Raw genomic sequence first — 22,334 nt, 5'->3', positions numbered from 1 at the left:
ACAAATGTGTACCTTGTCACAAATGCAATGTTCCAAGTATTGTGAATCATAGTTGCATCTATGTCTAGGATGATCTTAGAACCTTATCAAATAGCATCACACCACACGCTATATTCTACCGTGAAACCGATGAAACCTTCATTCTGATTTGTCTGGCAGGTAATTTCACTTGCATTTGTACATCGATCTAAATATGGTACTTGCCTGGATAACACACCAGTTGCCGATAGCTCATTAGAATTATATACGTTCACTGTCAGATAAACAGCTTAACATATGTGATTAAAGCTATTTCAGAACACACACTTCAGTAAAACACTCACTAAAAAATTGTGCCAGGGAGGCACAAAACTAGCATGATTTTCACATTTTGTTTGTGCTTTGGCACCTGGTGTTCAGCTACAAATCGTGGTATAGACTCATTAGTGAATTATGAGACGACATATCTAGATATGGTAAATATGGAGTGCAGTTATTTCCAGACTTATTAAAAATCATGTTACTTATGTTTGCCGATGATGTTGTTCTTATGACTGATACAATTCCAGGCTTACAGAATCAACTTAATATTTTACATAATTACACTGAATATTCAGGTCTAAAAGTAAACTTAGACAAGACAAATATTGTTGTTTTTAGAAGGGGAGGGCGCTTAGCAAGAAATGAAAAGTGGTTTTTAAATGACCAACCAATAACAACATTAAATACTTATAAATATTTAGGAGTTATATTTTCATCAACATTTATGATGAGAAAATGCATCAATGATTTAGCACTGAGGGGTAAGCGGGCTTTAATGGAAGTAATAAGTAATTTAAATGGAATTGGAATAGTAGACCCCAGTGTGTATTTTAAGATATTTGATGCGCAGATACAGCCGATATTACTGTATGGGGCAGAAATCTGGGGAATACATAAATTTTATGAAATTGAAAAGGTTCATCTAACAGCTTGCAAACGTTTTTTGAATGTCAGCCCTCAAACACCTACTGCTATTGTATATGGCGAGTGTGGAAGATATCCTCTCTTTATAAACGCATTGTGTAAAACTTTAAAGTATTGGTTAAAGGTTATTCATATGCATCAAGATAGAACTCCCTTGAAAGTGTACAAAATGCAAATGTATTACGATAACCGTGGATATAAGACATATGCTTCATATATTAGAGAAATACTTTTTTCACATGGATTTGGTTACGTCTGGATGTCTCAGACAGTGGGTGATGCAGCTTCATTTGTAAATAGATTCAAGACTGTTGCAATCAATATGTTTTTTCAATCATGGAATTGTACATTGAATAACAGTTCACGATACCGTATTTACCTAGAGTTTAAAAGTCTGTTAACTCCAGAAAAATATTTATCATGTATCTTGGACAAAAAGTTTCGAAATATTTTGATCAAATTTAGATGTGGGTTATTAAGGTTAAAGTATAATGAGGGAAGATGGTTAAATGTTGAGGTTGCAGAACGTAATTGTCCATTGTGTAAGCTGGGTGTGGAAGATGAGTATCATTTTATTTTTATATGTACTGAATATAACTCCCTTAGATTAAAATACTTGCCATATGTATATCAGAAACAACCAAACTACTATAAATTTAAGACCCTGTTATCAACAAATAATGAAACACTTTTAAGAAATTTGTGTAAATACATCTTTCATGCTTATAAAATCAGAGCAATCAAACTCCAATAACTTTTCTTTAAACCACACACTTTTCCTTTTAAATGTTTTTTAAAGGTGTGCATATATGTTTATATTAAATATTATATTGATACTGACAAGAAATCTATTTGAACAAATAACACGTGTATTATTGATATGTATGCCCTTTAAAGTGTATCTATATTTGTAAACAAAAGTATGTATGTTGTATATGGGCCTGTGGCCTACATAGGGAATAAAAATACTTGACTTGACTTGACTCATACTTCAGGGTAAATTTGTTTACAAACCTATATAACTGTTACTAGGGAGTCATTCCAAGCCGACTGGTACAACATCGAAATATACCTCTGATGCCTAACATTTCCGTCAGGTCTTCAAAAAGACGGTATTTAGCAAAACGCAGGTAGATTCGTGGACAAGGACGCCATTGATCAGCCTTAATCAGTGAATAGTATGGGTCGTGAAGATCCGGTTTAGAATTGGTCTTGAGCAACCTATGATTGTCGGAAGAGGTCACTACCGGGATCGGGTGATCTTTCTCGCTGAGTTTGTATCTCAGTAGCGTAGATCAATGTTCATGCTGTTGATGACTGGTGCGTGTGGCCCAGACTCGATTATTTACAGATAGCTGGAATATTGCTGAGTGAGACGTTAAGCAAGCAATAAAGAAAGAAAGAGTTTGGCCTTGTGCGTCCGTTGTTTCATGTAAAGAAAAACGGATTTTACAAATGGAATGGATTGTTATTGTGCTAAATGACTGCATAAAAGTATAGTATGACCAGAAATTATTCAGAATTTTAGGAATATGTTTAATTGGATTTCTAGTATAAACAACTTTGACCAGCTATCAAGTGCTTGGTTTCATTCTAGAAAGACAACTCCGTTAATCCTTTTTCATTAGTTTGTGAAGAGTTATCCCCCTTTGTTTACTTGCTAGCAGACGACATTTTCAGTGATCCTCAGTATGGATGATTTTGAGAAGAGGAAGTTGATTTTAGACTATATTAACAAGGACATCAAATCAGCTAAAGTGATTTCAAGTAGAACAGGCATCCCTTTGTCCACTGTTTATCGTGTTTTGAAACTATTGCAAATGGGTATGGCATTGAGCACCAGGGAGGCGCAGGGAGGCCCAGAAAATTGACTGTCGGTGACAGGAGGCGGCTTTTCTAGCCGATGCACCAGCACACCTTTGGGGTTGGCGAACTAGGAAACGCCTCAGCTTTGATGGCGAAGTGCCGTCAATAATGTAAGTTAGATTTCATTTGTATCAAAATCGATATAATACACGGTATATACGAGTATGAGTAAACCAGTCCTCTGCAGAGAGTACAAACTTGATTTAACTATAATCTTGATGCTCGCGCGTTTATTTTCTACTACGCGTTACCGTATATAAGACGCATAATTCTGAATTTGTTTCTGTTTTGTCAATTTAGCGAATCCAGAAAGATGGACACACCGGCAGCATGTCCTCCACGATCGCCGTCCTGGATAACGGAGACGACCGTGAGCACACCTTTGGGCTTGGCGAACCCCTATAAGGCGCGACAACGCCCTAGTTTTGGCGGGGAAGTGTCGTCAGTAATGTAAGTTAGATTTCATTTGTATCAAAATCGATTTCATACACGATATATGCGAGTATCATTAAACCAGCGCACTGTTAACAGTACAAATTAGATTTAGCTATAATCTTCACGCATACGCGGTTAATTTCTACTGCGCGTTAACGTATATAAGACGTTTAATCCTGAATTTGTTTTCTGTGAATTTAGAAAATGCAGAAAGATCTCCCCCCAGAAAGATTCCCCCCAGTCTCCTTCCTGGATCGAGGAGACAGCCGTCAGTGGGAAAAGTTCGTCCCCGGACAAAGTGAGTTTTCATTTATACTAATAGATGCGAAAATAAAACGGCTAACGCGACTTAGATTTATTTTAATTCTGAATTGTATTTGTCCTTATCTTTTGCAGATGAAGCAAGATCTACTACTGCTAGTACAATTGGGCCGCGCAATCATATCAGAAATGGAGGAGCGTATCTCCACGATGTAAATTTTGGAATTTGAATCCTACCCGGTCTAGTATCTCAAATTATCCTTTAGATTTTAAAGTACATTATTTTATTTTACTGACAACTCCGATTAATTATTCAAATTTTAAGTTCTCTAAAAAATAATAATAAATAAATAAATAAAATAATTCCGATATTGATTTCATCATTCCATTTTTCATACAGACATATATTTTTCGGGTAGGATTCGAATTTCAAAGATTATCCATTTATTGTGCAGTATTTTGTTATTGTTATTGCTATTGTTGTTTTTATTCTAAGTTAAAATGGTCTTTTTTTCTGTACATCTTTAAAACTTTCGCTTTAATCTGTTCAGTTATAATTTATTGTCCATCTTTAGTGTTTTATTATTGCATTTCAGCTCCATAGTTAATGCTAGCTCTTTTTGTCCAATCTAGGCCGCATTTTTATAAGATATTCACCTGACTCGAATAATCGACAAAACGCCGGGGAAAATAAGAAGATTTTCTCAGGATCTGGAGCGGCATTCGCGGTGTGTTTGGAGTTTACGAAGGAATTGTATTGGATTTATACTCGTGGTGAGTACTTTCAGTTTATGTTTTCATTTCGTCAAATGCTTCTCACACCCGTATAGTCATAGCGTAAAAGTCGCTGTTATCGCCGTTGAATATCGATCGCCGTTGAATATCGATCAAACGGCCTGGCGAGGTCGATGAAATTCTTTTGTCCGGTCACGCGTTCGGGTCAGGCTAAGCCTTGAATGGAATTCTTTCGTTTCATTAGGCTGGATCGGGTCCGCGAACTGTTACTATCGCCGCCCTAATACTCTTACCGGCAATCGTGAACGGACTAAGAACTTATATACCCATTTTCGTACGTAATACCCGTATTGCCCGATATATTTTCAACTGTTTGCGCGTTTGAATCAGCGTAAACTCCGTCCATCTCGTTATTCATTATATTTATCGTTGTAAATTTTGTATTGTCTCGTGTACCACTGCTGGTGGTTTTCCGAAAATAGATTTCTGTCTATGCTTATAAGGACTTGTTACTACGCGCCTAAAGGTTATAGTATAGTTTACCGGCATCGAAATAAACGCTGTTGAAACAAAAGGGGTCATGTTAAAGGCTTAGGTCAATTTATTATTATTTTTTAAATGCTTTTGTGTGGTTTTATTATGATTATTATTTTTAAATCGTCAGTTCTATTTCGCCTAATATATATACGGTAATACATAAAATGAACGTATCAACCTCGATTTTTTAATATTTGACGTCCTCGGAACGATATTTCGAATGTTGATGACGCTAATGACGATAGTGTGGGGACGCTATAGTCTTTTATGGCGAGCAATCGTTCCCTTTGGTAAATTATGATCGGAACCAATCGCGGCTCGCGAATGTATCGATTTTTTTTCGAGACAAAGAGGACGATGAACCGACGGTGACGGTACCGCGTCTTTTCGTGACGTCACGAGGTCCAATGCCTCCGATTGAGTGAAATTATGATCGGAAACCAATCGCTACGACGCTCTTCGGCCACGCCCCTTTCCGATCAAAGAGAGGTATATACAACAGGTATGCAGTTGTAAAGCTGTCTGTGTCGTCTGTGTTGGGTGTGCAGTTGTGAAGCCGTCTGTGTCGTCTGAGTTGGGTGTGTAGTTGTGATGCCGTCTCTGTCGTGTGAGTTGGGTATGCAGTTGTTAAGCCGTCTGTGTCGTCTGAGGTGGGTATGTAGTTATGGTCTGTGTCGTCTGATTGGGGTATACAGTTGTGAAGCCATCTTTGTGATCTGAGTAGGGTATGCGGTTGTGAAGCTGTCCGTGTCGTGTGACTGGGGTACACATGTTAAACTGCGGGACTAGTGCTGTACTGTAACACGGACACAAGCGCAAATGTGAACCAGGCATCAGGACCAGACACACGTGCATGCTGGTCGCTATAAGCAACGTAGAAATATCACGTCACCAACTTTTTGAAATATCATGTGCACACAGAACAGCTTGACAGGTGTACACACACACACACACACACACACACACACACACACACACACACACACACACACACACACACACACACACACACACACACACACACACACACACACACACACACACACACACACACACACACACCAAAAAACTGGCCCCTACACGTTTAGAAGACGTTAGTATACGAACAATAAGGTGGTCCACCTTACCACGTGGTTGGGAGTAGAATGGATTTATTTAAACAATAGGTATGGCGTTTATACATCCTCGTGACGTTTCAGGTTTAGACTGGTTTATAATTTGAGCGGCGGTGTGTGTGTCGCGTGGTGCTGGGCACGGGGGTCACTCTCAATGTTGATCACTGGTTTGTCTGGTAGGATTATTTACCTTCTGCTGTTATAGAAGTTAAATAATGCTGACAACCTAGAGATAGAATCATAGCTTTCTTTTAAACAATAGTTCCCGGCAGTCAGAGACCACCATTAGTTGAATCATCAAGCAGGGTCTCATCACACTAAGTTACCGTCATGGTTGCTGGCCGTCAGCTGGCTTTGTGTACCGCTCTGTGACGCTCTGACGTCGCGGTTTCAAGAAGGTATACGTTGTATATACAAGTGTTACAACGTTCCTGTTTCTGCACCAAGTGACACTGAATGGTATAAAGATCAACTTGAGTTTATTGTCTTTCCAACATCCAGTACAACAGGTAGGAAAGTGCCGGTATTCTAAGTTGGCTACTTTGTTACATCAATCGTAATATCGAGGCCTACCAATGTGGCAATTCACATGATTATTTACTTGGCTCTGTCAAGACATAGTGAGTGGGTGAGTTGGGTTTTACACCGCTTTTAACAATACCACGGCGAGGGACACCAGAAATGGTCTTCACACAATGTACCCATGTGGGAATCGAACCCGGGTCTTCGGCGTGACGAGCGAACGCTTTAACCACTAGGCTACCCCACCGCCCCTGTCACAGTATAGCACTGGTCTGGTTTGGTCTTTAAGAAAACGTCAAGGTAGGTGAGTAGAGAAGGTGTATGATCCCTCGAACTTCCAACACCAAGAAGCAATTTCATTACAATTTCTTTCATTACACTCGTGCATTAATTCAGCACCACCCTATTTTGAAAATAAGATGTGATGCTACAGAAAATTTAGGGTATAGCCATCAATTTAATCAACCTATGTCCATTGACAGTTTTACAAATACCATAACCTTTTCTATTCTTTATAAAAGAATATGTTGATGAAAATGTGATGGGGCTGAATTTTTACCCAAAATATATATCCCTCTCCTGCTCAAACAACACAATTAAGTTAAGTTTTGACTAAAATAACAATTCTGTTATATACCAAGATGACATTTACACATCAAGTAAGCTTAAATTATGTATAATCAGGAAGAACCCGAATGTCAAAGATTCAGACATTTTTTCCAACAATTCAGATTGTTAATTAACAAAAACTCAAAAAAGGCCACATTAATAAGATTTTGGAATAAATCTTTTATGATTTTGAGTTTATTGTATTGAGTAAACACCTTTCCTTGTCGGATACTGATACTTACAGCTAAAATGTTTGTTTTGTTTGTAACTTTCACTGCATTTTGAAATTCTACTAGTTTTAGTTTGACTGTAACTTCTCCTCAATCTTAGTTTACAAACTTTCATCCATTCTCAATAAATAACGAATTTACAGGCCACATAACAATCAATTATTACTTTCACTTTTCAAAATAAGGTAACTTGTTTTAGAACAGAAAGACACCTGGTATAAATAAAGGCAATTATTCTAATTAAAGTACATGGTAATTTCAATGATGTTTTCGGGTTTGAAATGTTAAATGCCTGCTCTTTCAAATTATAAACGTTATTTTTTTTAAAGATATTAGAATGTTCATTTCAGGCAAAATTAATTAGTAAAAGTACAGGGTGGTGTTTATTTTATGCACGGATGTATGTGTATACAAGGGAATCAAATTAAAAGAAACAAGGTGTCGAATACACATTTGAATTTAGATCCCAGTCATTAACGTTTCAGAATGTAATGTGTCAACCAAATTACTGGAAAGAAAATTGCTAAAAGACGACTCTCATGTGTTGCTGTTCAGTTGGGGAAAGAATCATTGTTGCAAAATTAGGTTGGGTTTGCTTGTTGTTTAACGCCGCACTCAGCAACAATATTCCAGCTATGTGGCTTCGGTCTGTAAATATTGGAGTCTGGACCATACAACCCAGTGATCAACAGCATGAGCATCTATCTACCCAATTGGGATAAGATGACATGTGTCAACTGAGTCAGCGAGCCTGACAAGCCGATCCCTTTAGTCGCCTCTTACGACAAACATTGGTTACTGAAGACCAGTTCTAAACAGGATCTTCTCTGGTAATGTTTTTGAATGTCTACATCGTGTAAATATTGGAGTCTTGAACAGACAATCATGTGGCTGATATCAGGGGCATCATCGCGAGCATCAAATACATCTGTGTTTGTTACATAATGATTGTTGGTAGGTTTTTGAACATTGTTAGGCCCACGAGTCAGCGTGTGTCGAATGTAAGAGGACGTACATTTGGTGATAAATCATTACGACTTTTGTTGCATCTATACTTTTGCAGCTGTATTTCCTTTTAAACAAGGCATACTGTATCCACAGAGAACTGTTTTACCATAACCATTGCTCCATGTGATTCAGGTAATAATGTCCACATTATATTGAAGGCACAACTAACATGATTTTCATTGAAGCGATTCTTTCTAAAACTCGTATTGTACAGGGATGAAACTGTTCTGACGTCAAAGTTATATGATTCTGTGTTAAAATTACAAATAGTAATCAGTGTAGCTTTTGGTGATAATTGTTATATAGATGTATCTAGGCATCTCGAATAACACTGAGACCTCAGTAGATAAATAGACACGTGTTACTATAATTCAGTGCATATACCGTATACGTACAGTGCATCTGTTGTCGTGTGAATGTGGAATATAGAGGCCAGCGGTTCCTTTGATCTCGCTACTTATTTATATCTCCAGTACCGTGTAGTACATGATGAAGGAGTTTAGTTAATGTTGACTATTGTTGTAAGTCGGGCAGGTTTCACCCCACCGTCTATGAAATAGGGAGGCGAGGCTGGATGGGGAAGACGCGGGGATGTCTGTTTGTAAGTGTGGCGGGTTGCCCAGTTGACCATACCACAGCAATCCAGCGCCAAACTCGGTGTTGCTCCTGATATGACACGTCACAATGACGTCATAACTCGCTGCTTAGTGCGACCAGTGTCGCTAGTCAGGGCATTTCCAGGTTGACAGTGAGATGTGTGTGTTGTGTGAAGACGGTAGTTTCTTTATCAAATTCTTTAAAACATAAACAGCAATACAATGTATGATTAATTTGGTGACATTAAGTACCATTGGAATCAAACAGTAATAGAGTTATCGTTCCCGTTTAAAGTTGTTCTGATGTTCATCTACCACTATGAAATCCTTCCAGAGGGGCACGAGTCGCTGTTCGGGTTGTCCAGGAATAACACGTGTTGGTCACGAATGTAAAATTACTGTGAGCAGCGAGTTGCACTCAACTTAATAAAACTTAAAGGTCACATGCAACGTAAAACACAACTTTGCAGATTCTGATACCTTTCGGGATGGACTTACCGAAACAAATTATCAAGAATGCAAATTCAACTTAAAAAGTTGAAAAATAACCCGATGAAAAAAACCGCGCGAAATCGTAGTTTAAACGATTCACTAATTTTCCCCCAGCGCTTGGGGGAATTTAAGTTGTTTCAACAGCTGGGCTGCTCTCATAGCACGTGCGCAGTGAAATAGGTTCGCGCAGCTTGGAAGCGGGTTGTCCGGTGAATAATCGGTGAAGGCTTTGGTGTGAGCTTCTTTTCTAATGTTCTGTTGATATTTCACAGGCACGAGCTTTTGATATGTTATGACAGTAGATTACCGATTTAACTGTTTATATAATTTCATTTGTCTGTTTCACCACACGTTCTTCTTACAGAGTCACTCTCTCAGTTCGATACTTAAAAGCAATGTCACAGAATTTCTAACTGTGATATAGATATGTCGTTGTCACAGACAAAACTCAATGTCTGTTTTATTTACACCTATTTGTCTGCCTGCCTGTCTGCTAATGACAATATTCAATACACAACTTCGATCACTGATCACATGCAATTTGAACTTCACACCTATCAGGCTATACACCATAAACAAAACGCATTGATTTATGGCCCGAGTTCGGTCTCTGTCACATTATGTAATTACACAGACAGGCAGGTGGGATACTTGTACACATGACATGTTATGATGTCTGTTGATTGCAAAATGTTTTACACAAAAAATGAGCATGTATTTACAAAACCCAACATCTCTATATTCCCACACAATGAGCCGTGAGGGCATCTGCAAATGAACCAGCCGTTACACTTGAGTGCACACCCACCCGCTCTGACTGGGTTCGGTATTCCGGCTGCTTCGTTTCTTGGGAAGTAAACCCAAGTACAAAATATTGCACTTTAGATTTGCGATTGTACGCTTATAAAATTTGTTTATATGTTTTTTCATAACCAGCAATGTATATTATATGTCATGAATAAGTGATAATTGTGTTTAAATTATGTTTGATTTTTTTGGTTGCATGTGACCTTTAATGTCTCTGAAAAACTGATTCGAATACAGATTTGTTTCAGTAAATATATGGCATGTCGCCCAGTTGTGAAGGCCTCCATTGTGGCCGCCATTCGGTAGCCATTGATGGCATGGCTCGATGCTTCTGCTATCCTCTTCGCCATGTATGTGGCTTTGACTCCGAGGCCCATCCATGGTATGACCATGCCCGGGGCGTCATGGAAACTCATGCTTTGAAACATCTTTAGGATAGTCCCAAATACAGCCTCAGAAGAATTCCAGCCAACAAACCTGATCTTGTCCTTTTTGATAAAGCCACTGACTTTATTCATATCATTGAATTTTCTGTCCCTTTTGACAGCAACGTCATTGGCAAGATTCAGGAAAAGCATGCTAAAATATGAGGAAATGTCTCGCTTGCCTCCGAAGTACACTGTCGTCAGGCTCCCCATTGTTCATATTCTCCGGAATGTTCATGGTGGGTTCGACTTGGCAGTGCTTCCTGGTAGAAGACCCATTCGCTGTCTGGGCTGCGTGTAGAGGGGCCAAGGGCCCTGAGCTGTGGCCTTACCAGCCCGACTGTGCCAGGATCACCTGAACCCTCTCTTCTGCATTTTCATCTTAATCTGTAAAACATAATTATAGAATAATAACTACTAAATACAAAACGTCACAATGGCTTGCCTCATTTGTATTGGCCATGGTTATGACCCTGAACATGTCCTGTAAGTCCTGGAAAACGGAGGATTCTCCATGTCCACTGAGAAGCTCTTGTCATATTGCACGCACACGTTCCAGCTTCAAGTCTCATAATACCTGTGCTATTGGCAAACCTGTATTTTGTGGACACAGTTTACCTGCCTTTCTTAAATCTATTTTGGAAGCCTCTTTCATCATCAGTACAGGTGACGTTAAAAACGGAATCGATCCGACTTTAGGTCCACTGTAATGCTCATTGTATATGCTTTTGACGAATAGTTAAACATGTATGAATGGGTAAAAAGTTCTAAACAAACTGTTGACTAAGAACTGCATTTCAGATCCTCCTTCACTGCCTGAACATGGCGACCAGAATCAGAGATACGTGGACAAACAGGTATCTGTAATCAACACGCCTGTCACTCATCTTGTTTGTTGCATCATGCAAGCAAGCAATAGATATCTGTGAACCTTTCCGACGCAGAAAACCCGCCTAATAGGTCCTTCTTTTACACGTGTTAACGATTAAAGCATTCCATGTTCAGTGATGCATTGTTAGTGAGAGTTAACCACACTTGTTCCGCAGCACACTCCCCGCAGTGATTTCTGAATTGTTTTAAAAGGAAATTGTCCTGATGTACGAATACCTGACGTATATTAACTAAATATTACGTTAACATACACAAACAAATGTAATTAATGAAGCCTGTCCGTGTTTTGTAGGAACACGACAAAGAGGTAAAGGACCTGTCAGAACAAGTGGCAACATTGACGCTACAATTACAGAAGATGAAGGAGAAGGAACGAGCACAACTGGCAGGTACACGTTGTACACCGTGTGTTTGAAAGATTAAATATATTTGAAACTCTAACCAATCGTAAAGGTTCAAACAAGTACAATTGACTAATTCCATGGAGTGGCGTGTTCTGAAGATATGAGTTAATGGAAGTTCGCCAGAAATACGTATGTTGTGAAATACAGTATAGTTAACGAGGTTAGGAGATCTAATACTGTTTGATTGCTATTATGTATTAATTCTCACATGTTCCTCGGTTTGCTTCAGACATGCGGCTGTCAATGTGGAAGACGAGGCCAGGTTCTCCTCAGCCCTCAGAAAGCAGTGGAATCTGTAAGTACAAACTGTGACCAGGAACAATTATTCAAGAAGATCTGTACATAACTGTAACACATTACATGACAAGCCCCGTCTTGTAGCTGGGTCCTACTGTCCCTGGGCGTGATAATGCTGGAATATTACTAAACGCGGTGTAAAACCAAACTCACTCACCCACTCACTTCTGTAGCTGTGAGTTTGCAGAAGCAAATAGGACAGCGGCACGAGGCATGGCACACAGAAAAACGATATGAAGCTTCCAAGCGTCTATTTACTGTGTAAATGTAATAGGTACATGGGATGGCAAAGACCTTCCAATTTGTTATCTCATTAAATACACCCACAGCTATAAATCTTGAACAGTTGGAACGCAGAAGGCATTTTTTCACTTCAATCAACAGAATATCGGTATTTGTGTCCAGTTCATGATAAATTCTTACTTAAATGGCTGTAGTACATCTGTAAATCCTATAGCTGCAGACCTAACTGTTTCAGTCACGGTACCAGACACAATGACAGAAGTTGGTGACGAGGAGTTTCAGGATACCACAGGTAAAGTAGAACAGGATCGGTGTTTGTTTTATGGGCAACTACTTTGTTGCAGCTGATGCGATGTGTCAGCATAGATGCTAACACCGTTATCAAGCTAGTGATACACAACATTATGGACAAGGCGAATATATACATGGATGCTATTTGAGATTATACAATTAACGAGGTTGATGTACAGTGTGATGACATTACTAACAGAGGTTGTGGTAATAGATAATGGTCATGAATCCAGATGGACAAAGGGTAGGGGCCGTTTAATCTTGACTGGCCTTGATCAGATAATGGTAAGCCGTAGGGATGTAATAACCTTGATTTCTGTAGAAAAACTTCTGGACCATAATCTTTACAGTATTTTACGTATAGTGTCACTAAGCAATATGCTAAATAATCTTTTGTTTAGATTTTTTGTCATTTGTCGAGCTTACGCATAAATTTATTGAAGCCAAGGCTTGCCGAAATCACGTTTTACGTTTTGCGGGATGGCAGTTGCTTCGTACCAACTTCAGGTTAGGGTGGGTACTAACACTGTCACGGAAGAATATTACTCCCACGCAAACCACCTGTCGAACTGTCAGTCACTGTCTTGTTATCTCCGGTGCCTCCCATCAAAACTCAGTTTGTTTAGTTGAACACGATGCTGCAGTTGAAATTTGATAATAAGCTTAATCTGATCACATTTAATCTGATCACATGTGATCCCGGAGTTATTTTGTGAAAGTTTTAGCGTAAATAATTTCATGTCTTCCTATATTTTTCAGTATGACAGAAGGATACTTTAGTTACTGGCTTCTATGAGAACGTGTGTTGAGATCGCACACCGGAAAGGTAACCCTCGTCAAGTGTTACAGTATTTTCACGGTTGTGTGCGTTGCTAGTGTTAGCCGTCTCGATGCTTTTTATGCGCGAAAATACGACAAACCAATCAGAACGCGCGTAATGGTCGGGGTGCTTTGATAAATTTAATCCAGACTACTTAAATCGTTTATGGCATTATGTTATTGTTTAAAAATCATGAAAAATATATATCGTCTTATTTAAAGTACAGAGAGCGTAGCTAACAGAATTTTTGCTGTCTAATGTGAAGTTTTTGATAAGAATCACGTCAGGGACCAATTGAGTGTATTTCTGGCGATCCTGCGGGCTTGTTGTGGTGATTGTACGTGCGTTTCCGACAGTTTTTTGGAAATGTAAATATAGATCGCTACGAGTTTCAAACAATAATATTATATCTGTATGTTACTAATCAACTTTAATCTTCAATTTTCGGCATATATTTCAATTCACTGGGGATATTTTAGTCCGACCTTTTTTTTGTCATTCATATATTTTTCAGCGAACTCATTTAAAATTCCACTTGGGGAATGACTGCAAGGTTATGTCCCAGAATAACACGAGTTGGTCACGAATGTCTCTTGCGCAGATATATCACAATAAAAGAGCAACGCAACCATCCTCTTTCTACATTAATACCATCAACACTCTTCCCATACCAAGATGTTCAACAAACAGCTAAAGGTGCGTTCACACGTTGCAACTAGTTGTATAAAACTTGTGGCATGCATCAAATTTCACAGTGTGAACAGGGGAGTTGGACAGATTTTTGTTGCATGCAACAAGTTGCAAGCGAGTTGCAAGGAATAGAACTTGCTCTATTTCCATGCGACAAGTTGTACGGTTCTGGCCAATCAGATCGCGTTTCGTAGTCACGTGGTATTTACGCAGACATCAAACATGGCGATACCACAACAACGGACGACACAACAACGCCGGAAAAATGTTAAAGAAAGAATTGACCTCAGCAACCATGACATTGAAAGGTTTATTTCATACTACCATTCCCACGAGTGTCTTTGGAATGTGTCTAGTTCGTTTTATTCAAAACGGGAACACAGACAGGCCGCCTACGTTTCCATTTCCGAACTGATGAACGGTGTTATGACAGGTGAGTGACAGAAATATATTCGACGTGCTTCTATTTGATAAACTAATCTTACTTCTTTGCTTAACAAATTTAGTATGACTTTACCTAAATTTGGTCATGAAGTATCGCCCACATTATCATCGATGGCGAACCAGAGTCACGATCCATAATCTCGATCATTCATCTGAAGTTCGGATAGACGAGGTCTGACTGTACAACCAAAACACAAACATTGAACCACAGACTGCTATCAGTACAAATTTAGGCAATTTAGAAGCATTGTTGATGGTTTTTTGGTAAAAAAAACATATGTACAATATGAAAAGATCCATTTATAAAGGTTTCATTTTATTATAATAACGCAACATTTTACCGAAAACATTGACCGAGTATCTGTCAGTTTACGTGGTTCTCGCAGAATGACCTATATTTGGTGAGGCTTTCAACCGGGGGTAATTAGATCTAATTGGTCTTGAATATTTACATTAAATGTTTATTCTAAATTTATTTCTTGTTCATGTTTAATCATGTTAAGTAAATTGGTTTTAAATATGAACATAAGATAACTGGACATTCTTCTGACTGTTTTTCAACCAATGATGACGTTTAGGCCTATCAATTTTCTATAAAAGACGTTTTCCTATTAAACTTAACTATTTTTGAGTATTAACATGATGTATAGCTCCACCACCCCCCAAAAATGAGACAAATCTGAATTTTAATCAACGATAAAAGTGCCTCACTCTTTTGGGCAAAAAACTATACATGTATTATTTTAAAGTTTAACATGTTAGTGATATTTTTGATCAGTAGTAGTTGAGCATTACAGCAATATTCATTGGAACATCTACAGTATTTTACATTATCATGATTATTGGAGATCTGTTAGCATGGTCAGGGTAAAAAGTAAAAATATGCATATTTTTGAGGTTACACAAATGTTTGCATTAAAGTATACATTTATCATGATTATATGTCAAATGAAAACATTTTAATTTCATTTTTTCATTATAGCGGATCAGGTCCCAGTTAAGATTTCTGCTCTGCGGACCTACTATTGCAAGGAACTAAGGAAGGAAACCCTCTCCCGGAAAAGTGGGGCTGGTCGAGATGATATTTATGAGTCTACCTGGGAATGGTTTAAGCTGTTGGATCCTTTTCTTAGAAGCCAGGTTCATCAAAAAAACAACTATAAGTAACTTGGTTAGTATTGTAAGAATGTAAACTTTTAATAAACCATGTACATCCATTGGTATTGATAGATATATATTACAAAATTTTATTAATTACATAAAACAAGTTACTGTCAGCATTGACATAAGCTGAACATGAATAAATCAAATAATTAGTGCCATTTTACTGTATTGGACTTGGAAAATAGCTGCAGGTATGGCTGAAAATAGCTTGTTCCATATGAACACTTCATTTGACTTCATGCATAGGATCAGACAATGTGATCCCACTGCCAATCAACTTGGCCATTAGAACAGAAATAATCTGCAAATTCTTCCCTAATCTGCCTTGCATTATCGGCACTCCTGTTGCCACCCTGTTGAAGTAGTGATTGGGGCCTGCTTCCATTATCCAGTGGAAAAACTTCTGTTTCTGTGTATTTTTTGTCTTTTGTTGTACACAGAAAGTTGTGTAGAGCAATACATGCAAGAACAACCTTTGTACATGTCTCAGGTGTTAATGATAAGCTCCTTTGAAATACTCCAAAGCGGTTGGTCAGTATACCAAAAGCATTTTCTGATACACGTCTGGCTCTGGAAAGTCTGTAATTGAATACTTTCCTTTCCATAACTAAGTCCCGGTGGGGATATGGCTTCATGATGTTATCTTTTAGTGGAAAGGCATCGTCCCCAACAATCACATAGGGAGTATCAAGACATCTTCCAGGCAATGGCTTTGGACCTGGAATTTTCAAGGAGTTACTGTTCAGTGCCTGATTCAGTGATGAATTGGCAAATATACCTGCATCACATGACCTACCATTTGCACCAACATCTACATACACAAATCTGTAGTTAGAATCAACAAGAGCTAGGAGTACAATGCTAAAAAAGTTTTTATAGTTGTAGTAGAGTGATCCTGATTTGGCAGGTGATTTTATAGATATATGCTTTCCATCCAAAGCACCAATACAGTGTGGAAACTGCCACTTCTCCTCAAATCCCTCTGCAACTTGCAGCCATTCTTCTTCTGACTGTGGCACCTGAAATCAATTTGAGATATTTTAAAAATATATTTTTCGAAATAATACCATATACTTACACTACCAATTTTATGTGACAGGAAACCAACATACTGTCAACTGAGCAGGATGGACCCAGTCAAGTGGAACAAGTGGTTCAAGAGGAGGAAAATGTGGAACCAGACAATGCGCAGGCTGAAACCATGGATTGTACTCCACCACCCCCATCTAAAAGAAAGCGACAGGACAGTGTTCCCCTCCAAGTTTTGGCTACTCTTAAGTCAATTGAAAACAGAAGATCACAAAGTGAAAATAATGGAGAACTATGTTTTGCCAAATATTTGGCTTCAGAGATGGCCCGAGTTTCCAATCTAAGTAAAAGGAATGAATTGAAAATTAAAGTTCAACAACTTATTTTTGAATATCAAAATGAAGAATAAGATTTTATATGTATTATGCACATGCCATCTGTCCTTAATGATAACTCATTGAGATAATTATATGAAGCTTGACTTGAAATCCTAATATATGCAAAGAATATGTATTTCAGGTCAGCTGCAAAGCTTTTTCCCAAGACATTTGTCAGCCAGTTTAAATAATAAATTATAATTCATGTTATTAAGGCTTTTCTGTTGTACTTCAGTGTGAGTGGTGTTCAAATATCATTGGGAGTGTGTTAGTTTTGTTACAGTAATTTATGTAGATTTTTACACCAAGTGAAGCAAACCGATTCATTACAAAGCCCTACAGGTGAAAAACTTAAGTTATATAATATTATGTTTACACAAGAGTGCTTTGAGATGATGAGTATTAATATTATTATTTCGATAAATCACATGGGATTTATTCGTTTTCCTCATAATGCTTGGACATCTGAAAAAAAGTCATGAAGTCATAATAACAACGTTTACACAGAACTACAGAAGTTAAACCTATAAGTAAATACACATTGTGTTTCATTACAGCTTATTGATTTATTTAGTCATCGTTTAAACATGGGGAAAAAATATCAAGAATTCAAGTGTTGACATGCACCTCACCTTCAGAAAGTCCTTCTTGAGAGTTTCATAAATTGCAACACACACTTGAGGGACGAAATTGCAAATTGTGTTCTTTGGTACCCGATACAAGAACTCTAGAGACTTGTAACTGTCACCTAAATAAAAAGAAAAACAGATGATTCAGTCAGAATAATCAAAAAGTTATTGAGCGTATACATGTGGCACACCTTCGGAAGCCTCATAATACTCTTTACAGGGTTAGGGACAGCGGCTTTGCACTCAAGCATTTGGTGCTAACGCAGTCAGGAGTGGTTGGTTTATTTATAGATTGCCACGCTTATTGACAAACACAAAACAGCTGATCGACAAACAGTAGGTGATCTGTGTGATACATTAACTATAATTCATGAAATTATGACTGTTCATAGCCCTACCTGTGGCCAAATATCGAAGTGTGATGGCGAGTTTTTCTCCAGGGGGTATAGAATCACGCATGGGTGTATCAGCTTTGGTTATCATCGGTGACACTCTGCCCAGCAGTTGATCAAAACTCTCTCTGTCCATGCGTAAAAAATTGACAAAACTTTTTGTGTCCTCAGCTTCAAGTTCCCTCATTAAAGCTTTATAAGCTCCTAGATCACTTCGTCTTGCAATCCAGGGACGGACCCAGCACGAACGGTCGGCTTTGCCATGGTTAAAATCAACGAGCATTGCGACAACCGCCGCTTCCAGAACATCGTCATCACTGTCGCTGTTGTATAGGGACGCCATGACCGTATGCTAGTTTCTACAGTGCGTTGCTAAGCAACATGTAAAACGAGATCTCACGATACCGAAAATTGTATACAACTTGGCCTGTGTGTGAACGCAACTCAAGACGTGCAACTTGTTGTATGCAACATGTTGTAACAAACTAGTTGCAACGTGTGAACGCACCTTAAATCAGATTGAAATATCCCGAGTGAAGTGAAATGTAAGCACAGTATTTAAGATTAAAGTTGATTACTTTTATAGAAATGTATTGCTTTGAAACTTGTAGTTATTCATATTAGAGTACCATAAACTGTAGAAAGCGCGCGTAAAATCTCCACAGCAAGCCCGCAAGATGGTCTTAGAAAACGCTCAACGTGAGACCCGTTCTGTAAATAAACGCACAAATACAAACCTAGGTGTGTGTATTTTAATCTGTCACCGTCCATGGTCCTATCCTTATTAAAAATTCACATTAGGCAATACAATTTTCTAAGCTACGTTCCTTATAATGTCAAAATGACAATGTATATTTTTCAGTCACATATACCACAAACGATATAAGTACGACATAAATTAGGTTTGCACTTGTGAAGCCGCCTGTGTCGTCTGAATTGGGTGTGCAGTTGTGAAGCAGTCTGTGTCGTCTGAGTTGGGTATGTAAATGTGAAGCCGTCTGTGTCCTCTGACTTGGGTGTGTAGTTGTGAAGCCGTCTGTGTCGTTTGAGTTGGGTATGTAGTTGTGAAGCCGTCTGTGTCGTCTCAGTTAGGTGTGCACTTGTGAAGCCGCCTGTCTCGTCTGAGTTGGGTGTGCAGTTGTGAAGCCGTCTGTGTCCTCTGAGGTGGGTGTGTAGTTGTAAAGCGGCCTCTGTCGTCTGAGTTGGATGTGCAGTTGTGAAGCCGTCTGTGTCGTCTGAGTTAGATGTGCAGTTGTAAAGCCGCCTGTGTAGTCTGAGTTGGATGTGCAGTTGTGAAGCCCTCTTTGTCGTCTGAGTTGGATGTGCAGTTGTGAAGCCGACTGTGTCGTCAGAGTTGGATGTGCAGTTGTGAAGTCGTCTCTGTCCTCTGAGTTGGGTTTGCAGTTGTGAAGCCGTCTGTGTCGTCTGATTTGGGTGTGTAGTTCTGAAGCCGTCTGTGTCGTCTGAGTTGGGTGTGTAGTTGTGAAGCCGTCTGTGTCGTCTGAGTTGGGTGTGTAGTTGTGAAGCCGTCTGTGTCGTCTGAGTTGGTTTGTAGTTGTGAAGCCGTCTGTGTCGTGTATGCAGTTGTGAAGCTGTCTGTGTCGTGTTAGTTGGATGTGCAGTTGTGAAGCTGTCTGTGTCGTCTGAGTTGGATGTGCAGTTATGAAGCCGTCTGTGTCGTCTGAGTTGGATGTGCAGTTGTGAAGCCGTCTGTGTCGTGTATGCAGTTGTGAAGCTGTCTGTGTCGTGTTAGTTGGATGTGCAGTTGTGAAGCTGTCTGTGTCGTATTAGTTGGATGTGCAGTTGTGAAGCTGTCTGTCTCGTATTAGTTGGATGTGCAGTTGTGAAGCCGTCTGTGTCGTGTATGCAGTTGTGAAGCTGTCTGTGTCGTGTTAGTTGGATGTGCAGTTGTGAAGCTGTCTGTGTCGTGTTAGTTGGATGTGCAGTTGTGAAGCTGTCTGTGTCGTATTAGTTGGATGTGCAGTTGTGAAGCTGTCTGTCTCGTATTAGTTGGATGTGCAGTTGTGAAGCCGTCTGTGTCGTGTATGCAGTTGTGAAGCTGTCTGTGTCGTGTTAGTTGGATGTGCAGTTGTGAAGCTGTCTGTGTCGTCTGAGTTGGATGTGCAGTTGTGAAGCCGTCTGTGTCGTGTATGCAGTTGTGAAGCTGTCTGTGTCGTGTTAGTTGGATGTGCAGTTGTGAAGCTGTCTGTGTCGTATTAGTTGGATGTGCAGTTGTGAAGCTGTCTGTCTCGTATTAGTTGGATGTGCAGTTGTGAAGCCGTCTGTGTCGTGTATGCAGTTGTGAAGCTGTCTGTGTCGTGTTAGTTGGATGTGCAGTTGTGAAGCTGTCTGTGTCGTCTGAGTTGGATGTGCAGTTGTGAAGCCGTCTGTGTCGTGTATGCAGTTGTGAAGCTGTCTGTGTCGTGTTAGTTGGATGTGCAGTTGTGAAGCCGTCTGTGTCGTGTATGCAGTTGTGAAGCTGTCTGTGTCGTGTTAGTTGGATGTGCAGTTGTGAAGCTGTCTGTGTCGTCAGAGTTGGATGTGCAGTTGTGAAGTCGTCTCTGTCCTCTGAGTTGGGTTTGCAGTTGTGAAGCCGTCTGTGTCGTCTGATTTGGGTGTGTAGTTCTGAAGCCGTCTGTGTCGTCTGAGTTGGGTGTGTAGTTGTGAAGCCGTCTGTGTCGTCTGAGTTGGGTGTGTAGTTGTGAAGCCGTCTGTGTCGTCTGAGTTGGTTTGTAGTTGTGAAGCCGTCTGTGTCGTGTATGCAGTTGTGAAGCTGTCTGTGTCGTGTTAGTTGGATGTGCAGTTGTGAAGCTGTCTGTGTCGTCTGAGTTGGATGTGCAGTTATGAAGCCGTCTGTGTCGTCTGAGTTGGATGTGCAGTTGTGAAGCCGTCTGTGTCGTGTATGCAGTTGTGAAGCTGTCTGTGTCGTGTTAGTTGGATGTGCAGTTGTGAAGCTGTCTGTGTCGTATTAGTTGGATGTGCAGTTGTGAAGCTGTCTGTCTCGTATTAGTTGGATGTGCAGTTGTGAAGCCGTCTGTGTCGTGTGGCGTTGTGAAGCTGTGAAGCTGTTCTGTCGTGTTAGTTGGATGTGCAGTTGTGAAGCTGTCTCTGTGTCGTGTTAGTTGGATGTGCAGTTGTGAAGCTGTCTGTGTCGTATTAGTTGGATGTGCAGTTGTGAAGCTGTCTGTCTCGTATTAGTTGGATGTGCAGTTGTGAAGCCGTCTGTGTCGTGTATGCAGTTGTGCAGTTGTGAAGCTGTCTGTGTCGTGTTAGTTGGATGTGCAGTTGTGAAGCCGTCTGTGTCGTCTGAGTTGGATGTGCAGTTGTGAAGCCGTCTGTGTCGTGTATGTGTATGTGTTGAAGCTGTCTGTGTCGTGTTAGTTGGATGTGCAGTTGTGAAGCTGTCTGTGTCGTATTAGTTGGATGTGCAGTTGTGAAGCTGTCTGTCTCGTATTAGTTGGATGTGCAGTTGTGAAGCCGTCTGTGTCGTGTATGCAGTTGTGAAGCTGTCTGTGTCGTGTTAGTTGGATGTGCAGTTGTGAAGCTGTCTGTGTCGTCTGAGTTGGATGTGCAGTTGTGAAGCCGTCTGTGTCGTGTATGCAGTTGTGAAGCTGTCTGTGTCGTGTTAGTTGGATGTGCAGTTCTGAAGCTGTCTGTGTCGTATTAGTTGGATGTGCAGTTGTGAAGCCGTCTGTGTCGTCCGAGTTGGGTATGCACTTGTGAAGCCGCCTGTGTCGTCTGAGTTGGATGTGCAGTTGTGAAGCCCTCTTTGTCGTCTGAGTTGGATGTGCAGTTGTGAAGCCGACTGTGTCGTCAGAGATGGATGTGCAGTTGTGAAGTCGTCTCTGTCCTCTGAGTTGGGTTTGCAGTTGTGAAGCCGTCTGTGTCGTCTGAGTTGGGTATACAGTTGTTAAGCCGTCTCTGTCGTCTGAGTTGGGTATACAGTTGTTAAGCCGTCTGTGTCGTCTGAGTTGGGTATACAGTTGTTAAGCCGTCTCTGTCGTCTGAGTTGGGTATACAGTTGTTAAGCCGTCTCTGTCGTCTGAGTCGGGTATACAGTTGTTAAGCCGTCTCTGTCGT

General features: G+C 39.9%; 2 protein-coding genes and 1 long non-coding RNA gene across 3 annotated transcripts in view; 2 read left to right on the top strand and 1 right to left on the bottom strand.

Annotated features, from left to right (window-relative positions):
• Positions 1-22,334, top strand: part of LOC124267435 — a 47,887-nt gene that overhangs the window by 15,354 nt on the left and 10,199 nt on the right. The window contains exons 5-8 of the mRNA XM_046702360.1: positions 11,385-11,440; positions 11,767-11,863; positions 12,108-12,173; positions 12,654-12,710. Of these exons, the coding sequence (XP_046558316.1) occupies positions 11,385-11,440; positions 11,767-11,863; positions 12,108-12,173; positions 12,654-12,710 (276 nt within the window). The remainder of the gene's footprint in view (positions 1-11,384; positions 11,441-11,766; positions 11,864-12,107; positions 12,174-12,653; positions 12,711-22,334) is intronic.
• On the top strand, positions 14,231-17,443 carry LOC124267455. The gene is made up of 3 exons (XR_006896032.1): positions 14,231-14,652; positions 15,646-15,834; positions 16,927-17,443. It is a non-coding gene; the product is annotated as an uncharacterized LOC124267455 (long non-coding RNA).
• On the bottom strand, positions 17,798-18,758 carry LOC124267444. Its single transcript, XM_046702369.1, has 2 exons — positions 18,261-18,758; positions 17,798-17,981 (listed from the first exon to the last, which is right to left on the bottom strand). Exons 1-2 carry the CDS (start codon positions 18,595-18,597, stop codon positions 17,815-17,817), a joined length of 504 nt encoding a protein of 167 aa, XP_046558325.1. The 5' UTR covers positions 18,598-18,758; the 3' UTR covers positions 17,798-17,814.

The sequence above is a fragment of the Haliotis rubra genome, unplaced genomic scaffold (assembly GCF_003918875.1).
Source record: "Haliotis rubra isolate DU_JTF1 unplaced genomic scaffold, ASM391887v1 Scf1004, whole genome shotgun sequence".
Lineage (NCBI taxonomy): Eukaryota > Metazoa > Mollusca > Gastropoda > Lepetellida > Haliotidae > Haliotis > Haliotis rubra.
Note: the sequence above shows the minus strand (reverse complement) of the source record. Positions and strands in the feature narration are given on the sequence as shown.

Coding starts and splice junctions, on each gene's coding strand:
- LOC124267444 (XM_046702369.1), bottom strand. CDS start 18,597: ATGGCGTCCCTATACAACAGCGACAGTGATGACGATGTTCTGGAAGCG. Junction 17,982..18,260: donor ACTTCGATATTTGGCCACAG/GTAGGGCTATGA, acceptor CTTTTTATTTAG/GTGACAGTTACAAGTCTCTA.